This window comes from Telopea speciosissima, chromosome 8, assembly GCF_018873765.1.
Source record: "Telopea speciosissima isolate NSW1024214 ecotype Mountain lineage chromosome 8, Tspe_v1, whole genome shotgun sequence".
NCBI classification, from domain to species: domain Eukaryota; kingdom Viridiplantae; phylum Streptophyta; class Magnoliopsida; order Proteales; family Proteaceae; genus Telopea; species Telopea speciosissima.
In genome coordinates, this window is record NC_057923.1 from 6,982,006 (window position 1) to 6,997,238 (window position 15,233).

The 15,233-nt window shown below is 40.3% G+C and overlaps 1 protein-coding gene across 2 annotated transcripts; it reads left to right on the plus strand.

The window, feature by feature from the left end:
* The first annotated feature begins 1,450 nt into the window (after window positions 1-1,450).
* On the plus strand, window positions 1,451-4,991 carry LOC122672753 (40S ribosomal protein S9-2-like). Of its 2 annotated transcripts, none has more exons than XM_043870228.1 (3): window positions 1,451-1,525; window positions 1,881-2,262; window positions 4,673-4,991. In XM_043870228.1, the coding sequence occupies exons 1-3, from the start codon at window positions 1,498-1,500 to the stop codon at window positions 4,854-4,856; spliced, it is 594 nt and encodes a 197-aa protein (XP_043726163.1). In that variant the 5' UTR covers window positions 1,451-1,497; the 3' UTR covers window positions 4,857-4,991. The 2 variants fall into 2 exon arrangements, with proteins under 2 accessions (XP_043726163.1, XP_043726164.1); XM_043870229.1 differs by lacking the exon at window positions 4,673-4,991 and adding an exon at window positions 2,951-3,035.
* Window positions 4,992-15,233: the final 10,242 nt, after the last annotated feature.

Consider the following 15,233-nt stretch of genomic DNA (forward strand, 5'->3'; position numbering starts at 1 on the left):
TTAATGAGTGGGGATTTATGATTTTTCCAACTCTTTGTGAGAGACCCTTTCACATACACGGCTTACACACAGCCGTGTATGAAAACTTCCCCACCCCCTCCCCCCCCAAAAAAATGGTGGATGTAGATGTTTAAGATCATAAGTGAAACTTGAAAGACAGCCTTGGTTAATGAGTGTTTCGTATGCAAAAAACTAGGGGTGTCAATTCAAGGCCCGGTCCGTTTACTAAATGTGTCGGGCTTAAGCCCGGCATATTTAGTAACCAGGCGGTCTCGGTTTGAGGCCTTAGCCCGTCGGGCGTCCGACCGGACCGACCGAATGCTAGCCCGGCCTAGCCCGACCTTGATGTGTAAAGATATCCCAGGAACTGGGTGATCTTCCATCCTTTCCTGCTACTCCTTCCACCTTCAACACAGAACCACCACCACATATATACTCAGTATTTTCTTATCTATGATTTGATTAGCTCCTCCTAATATAATCTTCCATAAAGAAACAATTCAGTTTCAATTTGATGACAGGAGATCTAATATAAGGTTTTTGATGATACTATACCTGATAAGCTGAAGTTCATCCACCAAAGACGAAGTCGGAGGGGAAGTCATGGCGGCTATATTTGGGTGAGTTTTGGCCTGAACCCACCTCTGATGAAGCTAATAGACAACTTAGTAGATGAAGAAGAAGAAGAAGAAGAAGAAGAAATAGCCAAATTGACTACTCCTTTCTTGAACCCACCTCTACTATTATTTCACTAAAATTGTTCATTGTTGATGAGATGGAACCCATTGAAGGGTATAATGTTGTATTAATTATCAATGTTGAGAAGTGTCAATTTAAAAAGATTGAATCCATTACATGACATTTGATCTGAAACATCAATTAGCCCAACCATTTAGAGTTAAATAGGTCATTAGCCCGACCGAGACCCGTTTCAGGCCCGTTTAGCCCGAATAAGGTTGTCTTGATTAAAGAATGAACACTGACCGACCAAAATGAAACCATGCCATGCCCATCCAAGGCAAGCCCGAATGCCTAAACGGTGAGACATGGTGTAGCCTATAAAATTGGTGAGGCCTGTTCAGGCCTGACCGAGACCGACCGAGCCCGACCGATTGACACCCCTAAAAAAAAACACGTCTAAAGACACCCCATCAAAACCGTCCCATCAAAACGTAGCCCTAAAGAGTGCGTACACTAACAAATCAACAATCGAAGCCAAGATTTTACTCGGTTTATAAGCCCAATTGGCCCAAAACTACTCGGACCTATGATGGTGATTGGATATTTGAACCAAATTTACGGACTTGGAGGTCCATGCTGAAGCGAGCCCAGGGACTGAGTTCTCAAACAATCAATCTGGTCCAAGCCCACTAATAACCCTAGGGTTTAGGGTTTCCTATATAAAGTTATAAACTTCCACTTTTTCTTCTTCCTTCGTTTACTTTCGTTCTTTGTTCTCCTGCACTCTCGACACCAGTCGAGAACGGCGACGAAGCCATGGTGCACGTCAGTTTCTACAGGAACTGTAAGCTCTCTCTCTCTCTCTTTCTCTGTGTTTTTGTGTGGTGTGTTTGTTATTTAATTGGGCATTGATATGTCAATATGATCTGAAGATTAGAGCATTTTCTGTAGAAAATTCATATTGGAAAAGGAAAAAAATCATCTTGGAAAAGAAATTTAACAGGTCTAGTCTGGAGGATCGAGAAACGCAACTGGATTTGATTATTTTAGAGCGAAACACTCTTTAACGATCCATGCATTTTTTCTGTGTTTATTAAGAAAGGAAGAAGGAAATCGATGGTGGTGGTTACCTATTTTGTTCCCGTTAATGGATTTGTGTTAAAATGTGGGCATTAACCACAATATTTAAATCATTTCAGATGGGAAGACTTTCAAGAAGCCTCGTCGTCCATACGAAAAAGAGCGATTAGATGCTGAGTTGAAGCTCGTCGGAGAGTACGGTCTCCGATGTAAGAGGGAGTTGTGGAGGGTTCAGTACGCACTTAGCCGCATCCGTAACGCTGCTAGGGAGCTTCTCACTCTTGATGAGAAGAATCCACGCCGGATCTTTGAGGGTGAAGCCCTTCTCCGGCGGATGAACAGGTTCGGGCTTTTGGACGAGAGCCAGAACAAGCTCGATTATGTCTTGGCTCTTACTGTGGAGAACTTCCTTGAACGCCGTCTCCAGACCCTCGTGTTCAAGTCGGGTATGGCGAAGTCCATTCACCATGCCAGAGTACTTATCAGGCAGAGGCATATCAGGTGTAAATACTACCTCCTGTCTTTTATCTTAACAAACCTCGCTTCCTTTTTTTAGTTTTCTATCTATATGTGGCTGAATTTTGCCGATGTACAATGTATATAGATTCCATTATTTCGTCTTTGATTATATTTTATTGGTTTCATTGCTTCATAGTTTAGTTGATGGCCTGATGCTCGTAGTTGTTGATAAAGCAGTTACTCTTCTTGTGTAATTTTTAATCAAATGACATCAAGTGGTTGCATTTAAAGAACATGAATCCGTTGGTGTTAGGCGATGTTGATTACTCTCTGAACTTATATGGATGGTGTTTTGTGCATGTACTTCAATTTAATTCATACTTTCTTGAAGACCCATTTCTGAGGGACTTTTTGACTTAAGCTATTTTGAAAATGAACTTACGTAAAATTTATGTTTTGATTTTAGTGGGGTTGCTTTAGCTTGCCACTATGTCATTAAATGTCTTAACTACTGATTTAGGAGGCAGTATTATTTTGGCAAGAGTAGGAAAAAAAAGGTTGTCTTTGTGGCACCATGTACTATTGTCTGCTCATCAACTCACCGATAGTAGCTGGTGATGGGCATATATGAGTTCATATGCATGTTGTATTCTAGTCCTGTCTCTTCTCGTTGATTTTTTCCCCTGGTCATACCCATTCATTCATGAGGCTCCGTGTCCTCTGATTATAGTTTAAGTGCCATTGCCCCTATATTGAAGAAGCTCTGCAGAAAGGGTTGGCAAACTAAACAGAAATGTTGAACCCACTCCCCTATTAATATGTATGGAAATGTCCCCTTTCTTTTCTCGAATTTGTAAGGTGGGCTTTATCCAAAAGTCTTGGATTAATGTGTCTGAGTGGGAGAGATTAATGACTCGCACTTGAATGTTTGTCCCTCTCTTCTTTTAGGGTCAATTGGAAATGCATAGTTTGTGAATAACTTTTTATCTTTGTGTTTGCACTTTACTGTTCTTTTGCTCTATTGTGCATTAATGAACTTTAGCTTTGTTACCTACTGAACTTTTGCTGTTTGTAGTTAGATGCAGAAGATGGTAGCTTATTGTTTGACGTTAAGTTCAACACCCCCCCCCCCCCATTTTAGGAGTCAGAATCTAATCTCTACAACTTTAGTTGTGTCCAACTTGGGCTAGGTAGAACACTTGACCCCAACTAACGTAGGCTGATGAGTATAAGTGATTTAGCCCACCTAATTTCTTTGTCTCTCTCTCTCTCTCTCTCTCTCTCTATATATATATGTGTGTGTGTGAATATATATGTGTATATATATATATCACACATACACACAAAAAGAAGATAAAGGAACATAATACTCTGTTGTTCGCTCTTACGGCTGCCATGAAAGGTGGGACAAGCATTCCAAGGCGGGCTAGTCAGTTGCCCATCCGCATGGTTGTGCTATGAGCTAATTTAGGTTCACCCATCTCTCTTTATTGTGTACAGAACATGCTTTGTTTTGCTAATCATCATAATCATGTTTTTGTTCATAACAAAAGAATTGTGTGAAGCACAAAATAATTCTTGAAACTTCCAGCAACAGGCATTTGAAGTATTTTGTTTTGCTTTGTACTTAATCATGGTTGATGATGGGTGCTTGACCATAAATCTTGCAAACTATGGTATCTTCTGTACCTCATTTGCTCAAGCTAGATGGTTTTTGGTCAATGGTTTGTATTACCAAGTCCCTAGGATGGTAGCAACTGTCCACTTTCTTTTTGGGGTATTTCTTCGTCCATTATTTTGTCGTTATTCCCATTAGCTATCAGAGCCACTGAATTTGCCCAACACATAATTTGCTCCTTTGGTCTTATTTCTGGCTGGACGGCCTCAACATTAATTTCTAGCTGGACCGCATGGCTGTTGGGTCCTGAGTTTTGGCAGTGGTGATGGTCTCATTGGTATTATCTTTAATGATCAAAGTTTGTTTCAGGAGCCTTGGGTTGATTCCACCCCTTCCTGAGAATGCAAATGTAAACCAGTAATTGAAATTTCAAAATGGGACTGGGAAAATGTAGAGGCAGTACTGTTTTCCTTTTGTATCTCAAAGAAAGGTTGTCGTAAAACAGTAGCGCCCTTGTGTTATCAACTTTTATTTAAGGGATTTTTCATGATTTTCTACATTCTCTGTTCATGTTGTGACAATCCATACTTTGATTAACTTGCTTTCACACAAACCACATGAGGTCACCTTGCTTTGGCTGGATTTGGCTTGATTTAGACTGGATATTCTTGTATGCACCAAGTTTTCCCACTCCACCAAGGAGGTTGGATGGTGTTGTCTGTAAGGTATCGGGCAACATTGGGGATATTTATCCACCATTCCTAAATAGGGAGGCAGAATTTTATGGTTATGACCATTGACTTATCCTTGTATTTGTTTGATGTTACATTCCAGAGTTGGGAGGCAGGTGGTTAACATTGCATCTTTCATGGTGAGAATGGACTCACAGAAGCATATTGATTTCTCGCTCACTAGCCCACTTGGAGGTGGTCGCCCTGGACGAGTGAAGCGAAAGAATCAGAAGGCTGCTGCAAAGAAGGCTGCTGGTGGGGATGGAGATGAAGAGGACGAGGAGTAAGGTGTCTCGTTTCCCCTCAACTTCTACGCGAAAATGTTAGAGATATTGAAATTTTGAGGTTCTGAAGTTAAGTTTTGGGTTTTTGTTACATACTTTTGATTGTTGCTATGAAGAGTTTTGGGTCGTATATTTAAATATTTTTTTTGTCAGACATGGTGGTTTTGTTTTTTTCAATGGTAGAAAGACATGATGGGTAATTACATTGATTTTTGGCTTTAACAGAAACCCTTTTTGTTATACGAGCAAGGCATGATTGCTCTATTATCCTTTAGTTGGACATTATTCATGCAATCTGGACAGACAAGCTGTGGTGGATCAAACGTACCTTGTCCATTGAATCCTCCACATACAATACTCTTAATCAGCCCAGACGTATTGAGGGGGTGGAATGAGCGCCACCGCCCTCTATGAAGGATGAAGATCCCAGCCCCCATGATGTTTTCGTGAACGTTCTTATTTGCCCCGTGTGTGCACAGGGTAATGCTCCCCCCCCCCTACCCCAACAGCCCTAGAATGGATCATCTGCATGTACCAACGGGTGAATGTACATGTGAGCCAATCATATTTTAATATTGTTTTCATAAAATTCCATCTACACACACGCACAAAGAGGGTAGCTGATCCATTAGTCAATCACATAGACACACACGCACAAAGAGGGTAGCTTATCTATTAGTCAATCACATAATCATCCTTACATCCTCATCATTAGATCTTATAGAAACAAATTTTTTATTGTTTGCAATTAAAAAGGATATTTCAAACATGAGAGGAATGAACATCCACGACCATGTCTCACTCTTTGGTTTGGAGAGTAACTCAACCAACGACTTGGAGTCTGTCCAAGCCTACTCTATTTGGTACCCCAGCTGATTTGCCTCTTTGAGTCCTTGTAACAGTACCCTTGTTTTTATTTCATCTTTGCATCCAGATATGCCATAGTCTATGCACTGTTCCAAGTTCATGACTCTCGGACATCACCTGATGATGATCAAATACAGATTTATTCGTAAAGTACTCAACTCTGAGCATGGAAGAAGAACTCGAACGAAACCTTTCCAAACCACCAAATGCACTTAAAGGCTTTCATATTTCTAGCTAATTAAGAAACCAGATTATTTGCCACTTGGCATCAACTAGAGATTCGCTGATGTGGCAACAAAACTCAAAGATTCGACTTTCCTGCCACAACCACGCTAACAGCTTTGACCGGTCCTAGCCAAGGTTTTCCACAAGTCTTATCCTATCTGATGTATGGATTTTTTACTGGACGCACCATTTACACGTACTTCCCCTACTTTTGATATTAATTGATAAGTTAATCCAAACCGTTAGTTGTTCCCATTTGTGACAAACGGTAGGTGTGTTTTAGATATTTTAGGACCAATATACTTCTTCTTCCCCTGCACATGCAATCATCCAAAACCTGCGACTACAACACTTTTTTTCTTGGATGGATAACATCAGTAGCACATTGCTTACTCCAACTTAATGACCATTCTATTTATCTATGTAGGTAAAATCTGTCAGTCCGGAGCCCTGACATCAAATATTCAAGAACTCCATTGTTTATCGGCGACATAGGTTTCAAGTCAAAGAAACCTCGATAAGATTGAACACTAATTCATACAAACAGACTAAAATAAGCAACAGAAGCCACCAACATAGATTGAAATAGTGAGATACCTTTAAGAGTGTGGATTCACCGCAACCATTAGGTCCAAGAAGAAGTAAACCGGGAAAAGAACCTAGAATTCAGAATCCATATAAAAGTAAAACATAAAGAAGGAGAACAGAAGTAAGAATGGATGAAGAAAAATAAATAGAGGAGGTGAAGACCTAAATCGCAGCCGCGTTTGGCAAAGGTGCAATAGGAATAGCGAGAGGCGATGTCATTGAACTTGACCTTCCCGCCGCCATCTCTCTGCAAGGTCGACCTTCATCATGTTGGCCAAACAACGGTCCAGGGATCAAACCATGGTTCCCTAGGGAGACCAAGATATTTATCTTTAGGGTTTTGCACGCATCTGGGTTAGCCCATGGTGTCCCATGGGTGCCCCATTTTAATTTTAGGGTTTCCCATGGTCGCCCATGGGAACCACAGTGCATCCCTATTAGGGTTTCTCTTTCCCTATTGCATTCCATAAAATTAATTATCACAATAGGGACGGAGAAACGGTCTCTAGTCCATCACATGGTAAGAGGGATCCATCCCATACTCGAATGCGCAGGAAAATAATCGATTCGAGTTTCTTTTCGCATCCCATAAATATTAATAATCAATGAACAGAAGGAATTAATAAAGAAGCTCGTTAACTTGGTGAGCCTCAAGTGTTGCTCCTCCAATAGATAGTGGTTCTTCCTCCAATGAGCGCTCCAACAAATAGATCTCGAACCTCCAATGGTGCTACCAAGGTTCTACACGCCAATCCCGAGATGCCCTCAAACTCCTCGGCCACGAGATCTAGGGTTTCACAAACCCTAACTCTCAAACACAGTGAGAGAAGCAAGAAGAAGAAGAGAGATCACAAGAGGAGAGAGAGAAACCAAAAACGTAGGAGAGAGAGTGTCTGCTCCAAAAACATGGAGAGCTTTACTTCTCGTATTTTGGTCCCCTATTTATAATAATAGGTTTTAATTAAATCCTAGATAGATTTAATAGAGCCCTAGTGAGAGTCGACTCTCTCTCTCACCTCTGAGTTCGTTTAAACTCAAAGTGCTACACGGTGAAGAAACAGAATCTAATAGGAAAGTATTAATTAGATTCTTTATTTAATTATTAATGGATAATTACAATTAGCACCAAATCCATTAATTAAATAAAGAGCCAATTAAATTAGCAAATTCCAAATAACTCCCTATATGATAACAATTTATCATATACAAACCCCCACTAATCAACACCATCATTATGGAATCTAGGGCATGTACACATGTATCGCCAAACCCCAATCCATAGTACATGTCCATATAAGAGCGTCTGTGCATCCGATCGGGTCCCGTAAAACTCGATAAAACACTTTATTTGAAATAACTATAAATAATGTATCATTTTATGTAAAATAAATTTTGCAAAACCATTTCCAAAACGTGCATCGATCCGCATTATGATCCGACCATGCACAGCAGTCTCTATCTTGGTGTTCCCAATCGGGCAAGTGGTGACCGTGTTGGATAACTCCTTCACTCACAAAGTGTTCACGCATTCCCAACACCGGCTTTGACTCGCTTGAGTCTCGCCATTGATGAACCAAAGAATGCGATCACACTTTGCGTGATAGGGTTCCCTCAGTACGGTGTCGGTGACACGCCTATCCCTTCCTACATCCGGGCAAGAATACATGAGGGAATCGACAAAGTAGATTCTTCGCCAATGCACACATCAAACATGTGAACACTCGCATTCGTACCATGACATCACATGTCTAGGCATACCCAATGCGACGACCATATGATAAGGGTGCCCACCCAAACCCTAGTCGTGACTACCATTTTAAGTATAACTTACGGACACATAATGCTCAAAAGTTTATATCGCATGTGACAATATTAAACTAAAATGTATAAATGTTCAATACAAAGGTGAACCGGGTTGAACCGGATCGAACCGGTTTGATGGACACACACTTGTCCAACACATCATTCCCATCTCTATACTCCTCTATTTCAATCGACTCCAAGAACAACCCAATCGGTGATTCTCCCAGCATTCGTCATCTCTCGAAAACAATCCCATCGTTCCATCTACCATGATAAGATGATAGAATTAAAATAATAAAAAAGCCTGCAGTTCATTCTTCGAGTTTTCCTTGTAACTCATGAAACCCTTCATATATGGTGAAAACAAGTCCACAAATCATACTTGGTCCTCCTCGATCTTTTGGTGCTATTTTGAGTAGTCCTTCATGGCTCTTTGGTCGGCCTCTTGAACACTTTAAATTGGCCTCATCTTTATGTAACTATTGCGTGTGGAAATCTCCGATGTTTGGTTCGCCCACGGATGAGCCTGCAAGGACCAAGTGATGAGCACAAGAGGGCCGGTGTGGCTCCGGCCTATGACTCTCCGATGCTCAAGTTAGATCACCAGTGCAACAACGTAACAGCTAGTAAAAAGCGAGATGAGCAATAGAGCTCCATACCTTAGTATTTATATAAGGAGATGAGGCGGTTGGAGGAGTCCTATTATGGTAAGGGTCCTTGTTTGGTAAGGCTTTTCCCCGCGGAGCGGAGTGGAGTGGAGAATTTCCTTCGGGGTCGGACTCTTGTTAAGGTAAGAGTCCTAATGGGAGTGTGATTCGGTATCGCGATGAGATCGTGACTTGATTCTTATCCCGTGATTCCCGGGTGGTGCTTATGTGGTGCCGTGATCTCCGGTGGGGAGCTATGGTAGCCTTCGTGGAGAGCTCGGCGTCGGAGCTCGGCTACAGAGGTCGGCCTAAGAGCTCGGCCTCGGCCCGTATGACCTGAGGGTCATCATTAGTTGTGTGGGCTTTGCCGCGCTGTGGTGCTCCAATCCAGGCCGACCTGCGTAGGCCCGGACCATGGGGTCAGAGGGCGTGCAGCTCAGCCGTGATGGGGATTTTTGGATGAGTACTGATCTGTTGTGCCGTGCGGCCAGAGATCGGCAGAAGAGCTCGGCCTGCTAGGTCGGCCTCGTCGACCCGTACAAGTTCGGCTCAGCGTCTGGTTGACTGGGAAGTGTCTGACGAGCTCGGCCAAGCAATAGGGTTTACCTAGATCGGGTTAGCCTGGTCTTCCGCTTAGCTCGGTTCGGTTCTTGGTATGACCTCGGCTCGGCCATGTGGCCGCTTCTGATTGGTGGGGTGTTTTATGTCTCATCAGTAACCCTCCCTTGTTCATTCTGAACTTCTGAAAATCCAACATGGAGAATCCCTTTTCAAGTTTTAATTTCTTGCATATTGTTGCTTTACAATTTCTCCAATACTTTTGACCATCTCTTCAAAGGTTGTGTAGAATCCTGGAGAGAAGAGCTTAAAAAAGCATACCAATCTGATCAGGAACCTAGCAAAACCCAACTGGTTTAATAGCGACAGGTTCGTCTTGAGCTCAGTATTTTTGTCTTCATCTCGCTGGTTTCTCATCGGTTCAGGTAAAGTGATTCCATCGCTCATTAGCAATTCCGTTTTAACCCTTGGAGATGAGATCACTGAAGGGAATCATGGGATTTATCCGTTATAGTATTATAAACCCCAAAACATATCAAATTCAGATTGACTTAGTACGTTTTAGGTTTTCACAGATCGGTGAGTCGTTGTCGTAGGGAAGATGAGTTGTATGTAAAGGGCTTCTCCTAACCAGAGATGGGAGAGATGGTACCACCATGGATGATTCTCTGATATTAGGGTTCTTCAAAAGTAGAAACAAGGGAAAATAAGAAGAGCATGTTTATTTTAACAGGAAGGGTAATTTTATCAATATATAATATATATTGGATTAACTTATTAATTAGGGGCAATTATTATCACTATCCTACACTTAATCTATATTTATTAAAACTACCCCACCTTAAACTTTTTTTCTAAAATTACCCTGCTTTTAAACTTTTACATCTCCTTCTACCCTCATGTTTTTAAATACCCAAATTGCCCTTCCTTTTCACCTTGTAATTGCTAATCTATTTAACCTACTATTCATCTTTTACTTTTTACTATTTTTGTCATTAAAATAGTAAAAAATGAAAGCACCCACCCGCTTCTTCTCTCTCCCGTTTTTTACTACATTTTGGTTTTTTTTTTCTTCAATTTTTTTATTTAATTAATTTTTTATTCAACATTTTATCCTGATCGTTCTTCTTCGAACCGATCATGGTTCTAAGTATTGGTATCATACCACCCGTATCGGGCGATACACACCGGTTTTGCTAGTCATCGATACCTTGTCGATACCATATCAGTAGCACAGTACAAAAAGGGGGTAAAATGGTATAAAAAAAAAAAAAAACTCATTTTAAAGGAGATTCAGGTGTAATTTTACTTGATACAGCTGATCTAGGTCGATACTGTATCGATTTTGTAGGTTACCAATACCCGTTCCGTACCGTGCACTAAAACCATGGAACAAATGGACTCTGTTCAAAACACCCCACTTCTTCTCTCTCTTCCTCTTTTTATTCAATTACGTTTTACTATTTTTTATGAAAGTCGATCTGTTCTATGGTTTTAGTGCACAGTATCGGAACGGGTATCGGTAACCTACAAAACCGATACAATACCAACATGGTATCGGCCTGGATCGATTGTATCGAGCAAAATTACAGTTGAATTTCCTTAAAAAATGAGTTCTCTGACCATTTTACCCCTTGTCAGTACCGTGCTATCGATATAGTATCAGCATGGTATCGATATTGGTGACTAACAAAACCGGTACATCGCCTGATACGGGTGACACGATATCAATACTTAGAACCATGATCTGTTTGAAGAACGATTAGGATGAAATGTTGAATAAAAAATTAATTAAATAGAAAAATTGAAGAAAAAAAGCAAAAAAAAAAACTAAATGTAGTAAAAATTGGGAGAGAAGAAGTGGGTGGGTGCTTCATTTTTTACTATTTTAAGGATAAAAATAGTAAAAAGTAAAAGATGAATGGTAAGTTAAATAGATTAGCAAGTTACTAGGTGAAAAGGAAGGGCAATCTAAGTATTTAAAAATATAAGGGTAGAAGGAGATGTAAAAGTTTAAAAGCAGGGTAGTTTTACAAAAGAAGTGTAATTTTAATAAATATAAGCTAAGTGTTGGATAGTGATAGTAATTGCCTTTATTAATTATTATGAAAAATAGGGAAGATGTGTATAAATAGTACGTAAAGTTGAATGCATCGATAAAAAATCCATATCTCAGGGGTTATTTGTAAATTTCCCTTATTTTTTTTAAATACTTGAAAGGTAACTTACTTAGCTCTAGGGTGTCAATGGGTCGGGTTGGGCCGGCCTGCCTAAACCCCGACCCGACCACGACCCTAGAGGCCTTAACCTAAACCCCGACCGACCCAACCCTGGCGGGGCCAAGAAACCCTCAACCACGACCGACCCGCCGGGGTTTTCCTAACCGCCCGGCCCGACCCGACCTCGATAGGGTTGGGCGGGGTCGGGTTGGCCCCGATTGACCCTGTCTTGACCCGATTGATATATATCAAAAATATATCTAAAAAAACCTGAAAAATTCTTTAAAGAAGAAGAATAAGAGGGGAAGGAGAGAGGAAGAGAGGGACTTGTAAATTTAAATAAAAATAATTCACAAACATGTATAAATCTTGACTGCAAGCTTATCTCAAGTACCTCAATTACATTTTCCTCAAGAACTCAAATTATTGAACACATGAGATAAAAGAACAAAGCTTGGCAAAAGAATAAACATTAAAAATTCATAAATCCTAAGAGCTTAATTTATATATTGCAAGAGGCTTTAATGTTTTATCAATAGCCAATACAACAAATGCAACATTTTGACTTGAATTTAAGGAGAGAACTATCTACCCACCATAAACGAAGAACATATACTGTTGGTTCTGTCTATGATATTCATTTACAGAATAAAGTTCCAACTTTCAATGGCATGAAGATTTAAAAGAACAGTAGCAGGATTGTAAATGAACGAAACTAATAGTGTATTTGGGTAGGCAAGAGTGAAAAGATAAAGAAGGGATTGTAACTAATGTGAAGGGTCACACTTGGAACAAAGCAAAATAATAGACTAAGTGGAGAATAAGGAATAAAGGGCAGGGGTATTAAGGGAAATAAAACAAATAGGGGTTTGAATTAGACTCACGATTGAAGTCTTGTTCAACCTTCGCTATGTAACCAAAGCGAACAGGGCTTCAATCTTCTTGAGAGATAGATCTCTCTCATCCGGAGGTCTTTTGTTCTGAAATTTTGAGAGTAGCAACCACACCCCAAGGCCTCTCAATCCTCAATAGCATAAGCAACCAATAGGAATAAACGCAGCAGCATGGGTAAAAGAAGAAAGAAGAAGGAAATCGAGTGGAGGGAGGAGTGCACGCAAGGCTCATGGCAACCATCGGTTAACCCAAAAAAATTTCATTCCAAAACTCTCAAATCGAGTATCAGTGGATTACAATGGTATTTAAAAAATAATTGAATACTCTTACTCTAAAATCGAAACAAGAAACCCTAATTAAAACATAAATAGAATTAGACTCTACTATGGACTCAACTAAACAAACTTCGGCTCAAACTCGCTTCTTATCCAACGCCTATCGCATCATTGTACCTTCATGTTGTACTCCCTAGTATTCTACGGACTACGCAGTACTCGCGAATCTCTCTCTCTCTCTCTCTGCCAAAATCCATGAACAAACATTGTTGGAAGCAAGCCACAGAGAAGACGAACGTAAGAACTCGACGCAGTAAGCGACTTCCTTGATCTTCACTAAAGCTTGATAGCGGGAAGGAGGAAGCTAGAGGCACGATCGTCGAGCGGCTTTTTGGATCTGGATAAGTGAAAAATGAAAAGGGATTTAGATTTTAGGGTTTACTATTGGCTTTTTGTCTTTTCTTTTATAATATATACATTAATATATAATATTATATATCTATAACTAATACAGGTCGGGTCCGGCCGGGCTGGGCTAAGCCCGAGGTCTTATCCGGACCCGACCCGACCCCTGCCAGGGTCGGCCAAAACTCAACCCTAACCCGCCCTTCGGATTGATAGATCAGGGGCGGATCGGGTCCGGGCTCAGGGCGGGTTCGGGCGAGGCGGGTATTATTGACACCCCTACTTAGCTCCCCTTGAAAGGCGAGACTGAATTCCTTGCTTTCTCATGTGGAATCCTCGATCGGTAAACCGTAGTTTTCTGTTCTTCCGTTCTTTATCTCTCATGGTTTCAGATTAAGGATGACTGTAGTAGAGCCTGTGGACGAATCACAAGAAAGGGGCTCTCTTTCTGATCTTCAGAAACTCAACGAAGTTAGGGTCTCCAAGTTTGCGATGATTGCTGTAAGATTTACAGAGATGACGATGACGAGGGAACCTACATCTACTCATTCCAACGTTGATAGACGATTTTCATGCCAATCGAAGGGGTTTCCTATGAAGCAACAAGAGGAGGATCGAGAAAGAGAAGGCTTATTGGAGACATTAACTCTGTACAAGTCCCCTAAATCGGCTGGAAAAGTGGAAACCTGGACAAAGAACATTAGAATCGTTCATCATCAAATTTTGAAGATCAAAGAAGAAGATTCGTACGGAGGTGAGGAAATCCGAGAAGGACTTAGCACGAAAGAGAAGCTTGCTGTTCTCCATCTCACCTCGCAGATGGACAGTTTTATACTTTCAAGGCCGATGTTGCCTTCTTCTCCTCTCAGTGGAAAAACTGCCATTAAAGCGGTTCACTAATTCAAGGGCCGCTTTTCTCTCTCTCTAAAAGGCTTTCTTTTCTAATGTGGATATCCATCCAGATGATTGTACTTCCGTTCCGTTACGTTTTCTTGGATCGATCTTTGTGGTTGGAGTTTCATTTTGATGATGGAAACTATGGTTCCATTTGGTTGCAAGGGGTATTAAAAGGAAACAAAGAGAAAATTTTTAAACCTGGAAAAAGGAACATTTGTAATCATTATCCCATGTGATTGTATAAAGTATAAATTACTTAAATTTCTTACCATATCTAGTAAAGATACATTTTACATATAATATGTATTTTATATTTTAAGCCAAAGAAAAATAGATGTAAAGTAAAGTAAAATTTAATAATCAAATATAAAATGATTTGGAGTTGAATATATTGTCACATGGTGTCACATGGGGTAATGATTAAATAAAATTTTTTTTTAAGTATGAAAATTTCACTTCATTTCCTTTTAATTCCCCTTGCAACCAAACTGAGCTTATTGGAATTAACAAAAGAAAACAAATTCCTAATTATCTGATGTTCTTGAAAGTGTATTGAGGTTCTTCATCCATCCAAAAAATAAAATTTGACAAAGGTAGTGAAGTCATTTCATATGGGGACAGAACATTAATCCCAAATCTCTACCAAAATTTGGATCGTGCTAGTAGCATGGCACTATCATGCAATGGCATTCCTGGTTAGTGTTACATGTGTGTAAAATGATCGCTACATCATGGAAAATTCTCCCTTTTCATGGGGTGCCATGGTCATTTAGTGCATCTCTGTATCTGGTTCGAGGGCAGCGTATCACATGTGCCCAGGTAATATTCTTTCTCTATTTTTTAAAATTTTTTAGGGGCAATTACTATCACTACCCTACACTTAGCCTATATTTACTAAAACTACCCTATCTTAAACTTCTTTCCACAACTACCCTGCTTTTAAACTTTTACGTTCATCACCTTCTACCCTCATGTTTTTAAATACCCAGATTGCCCTTCCTT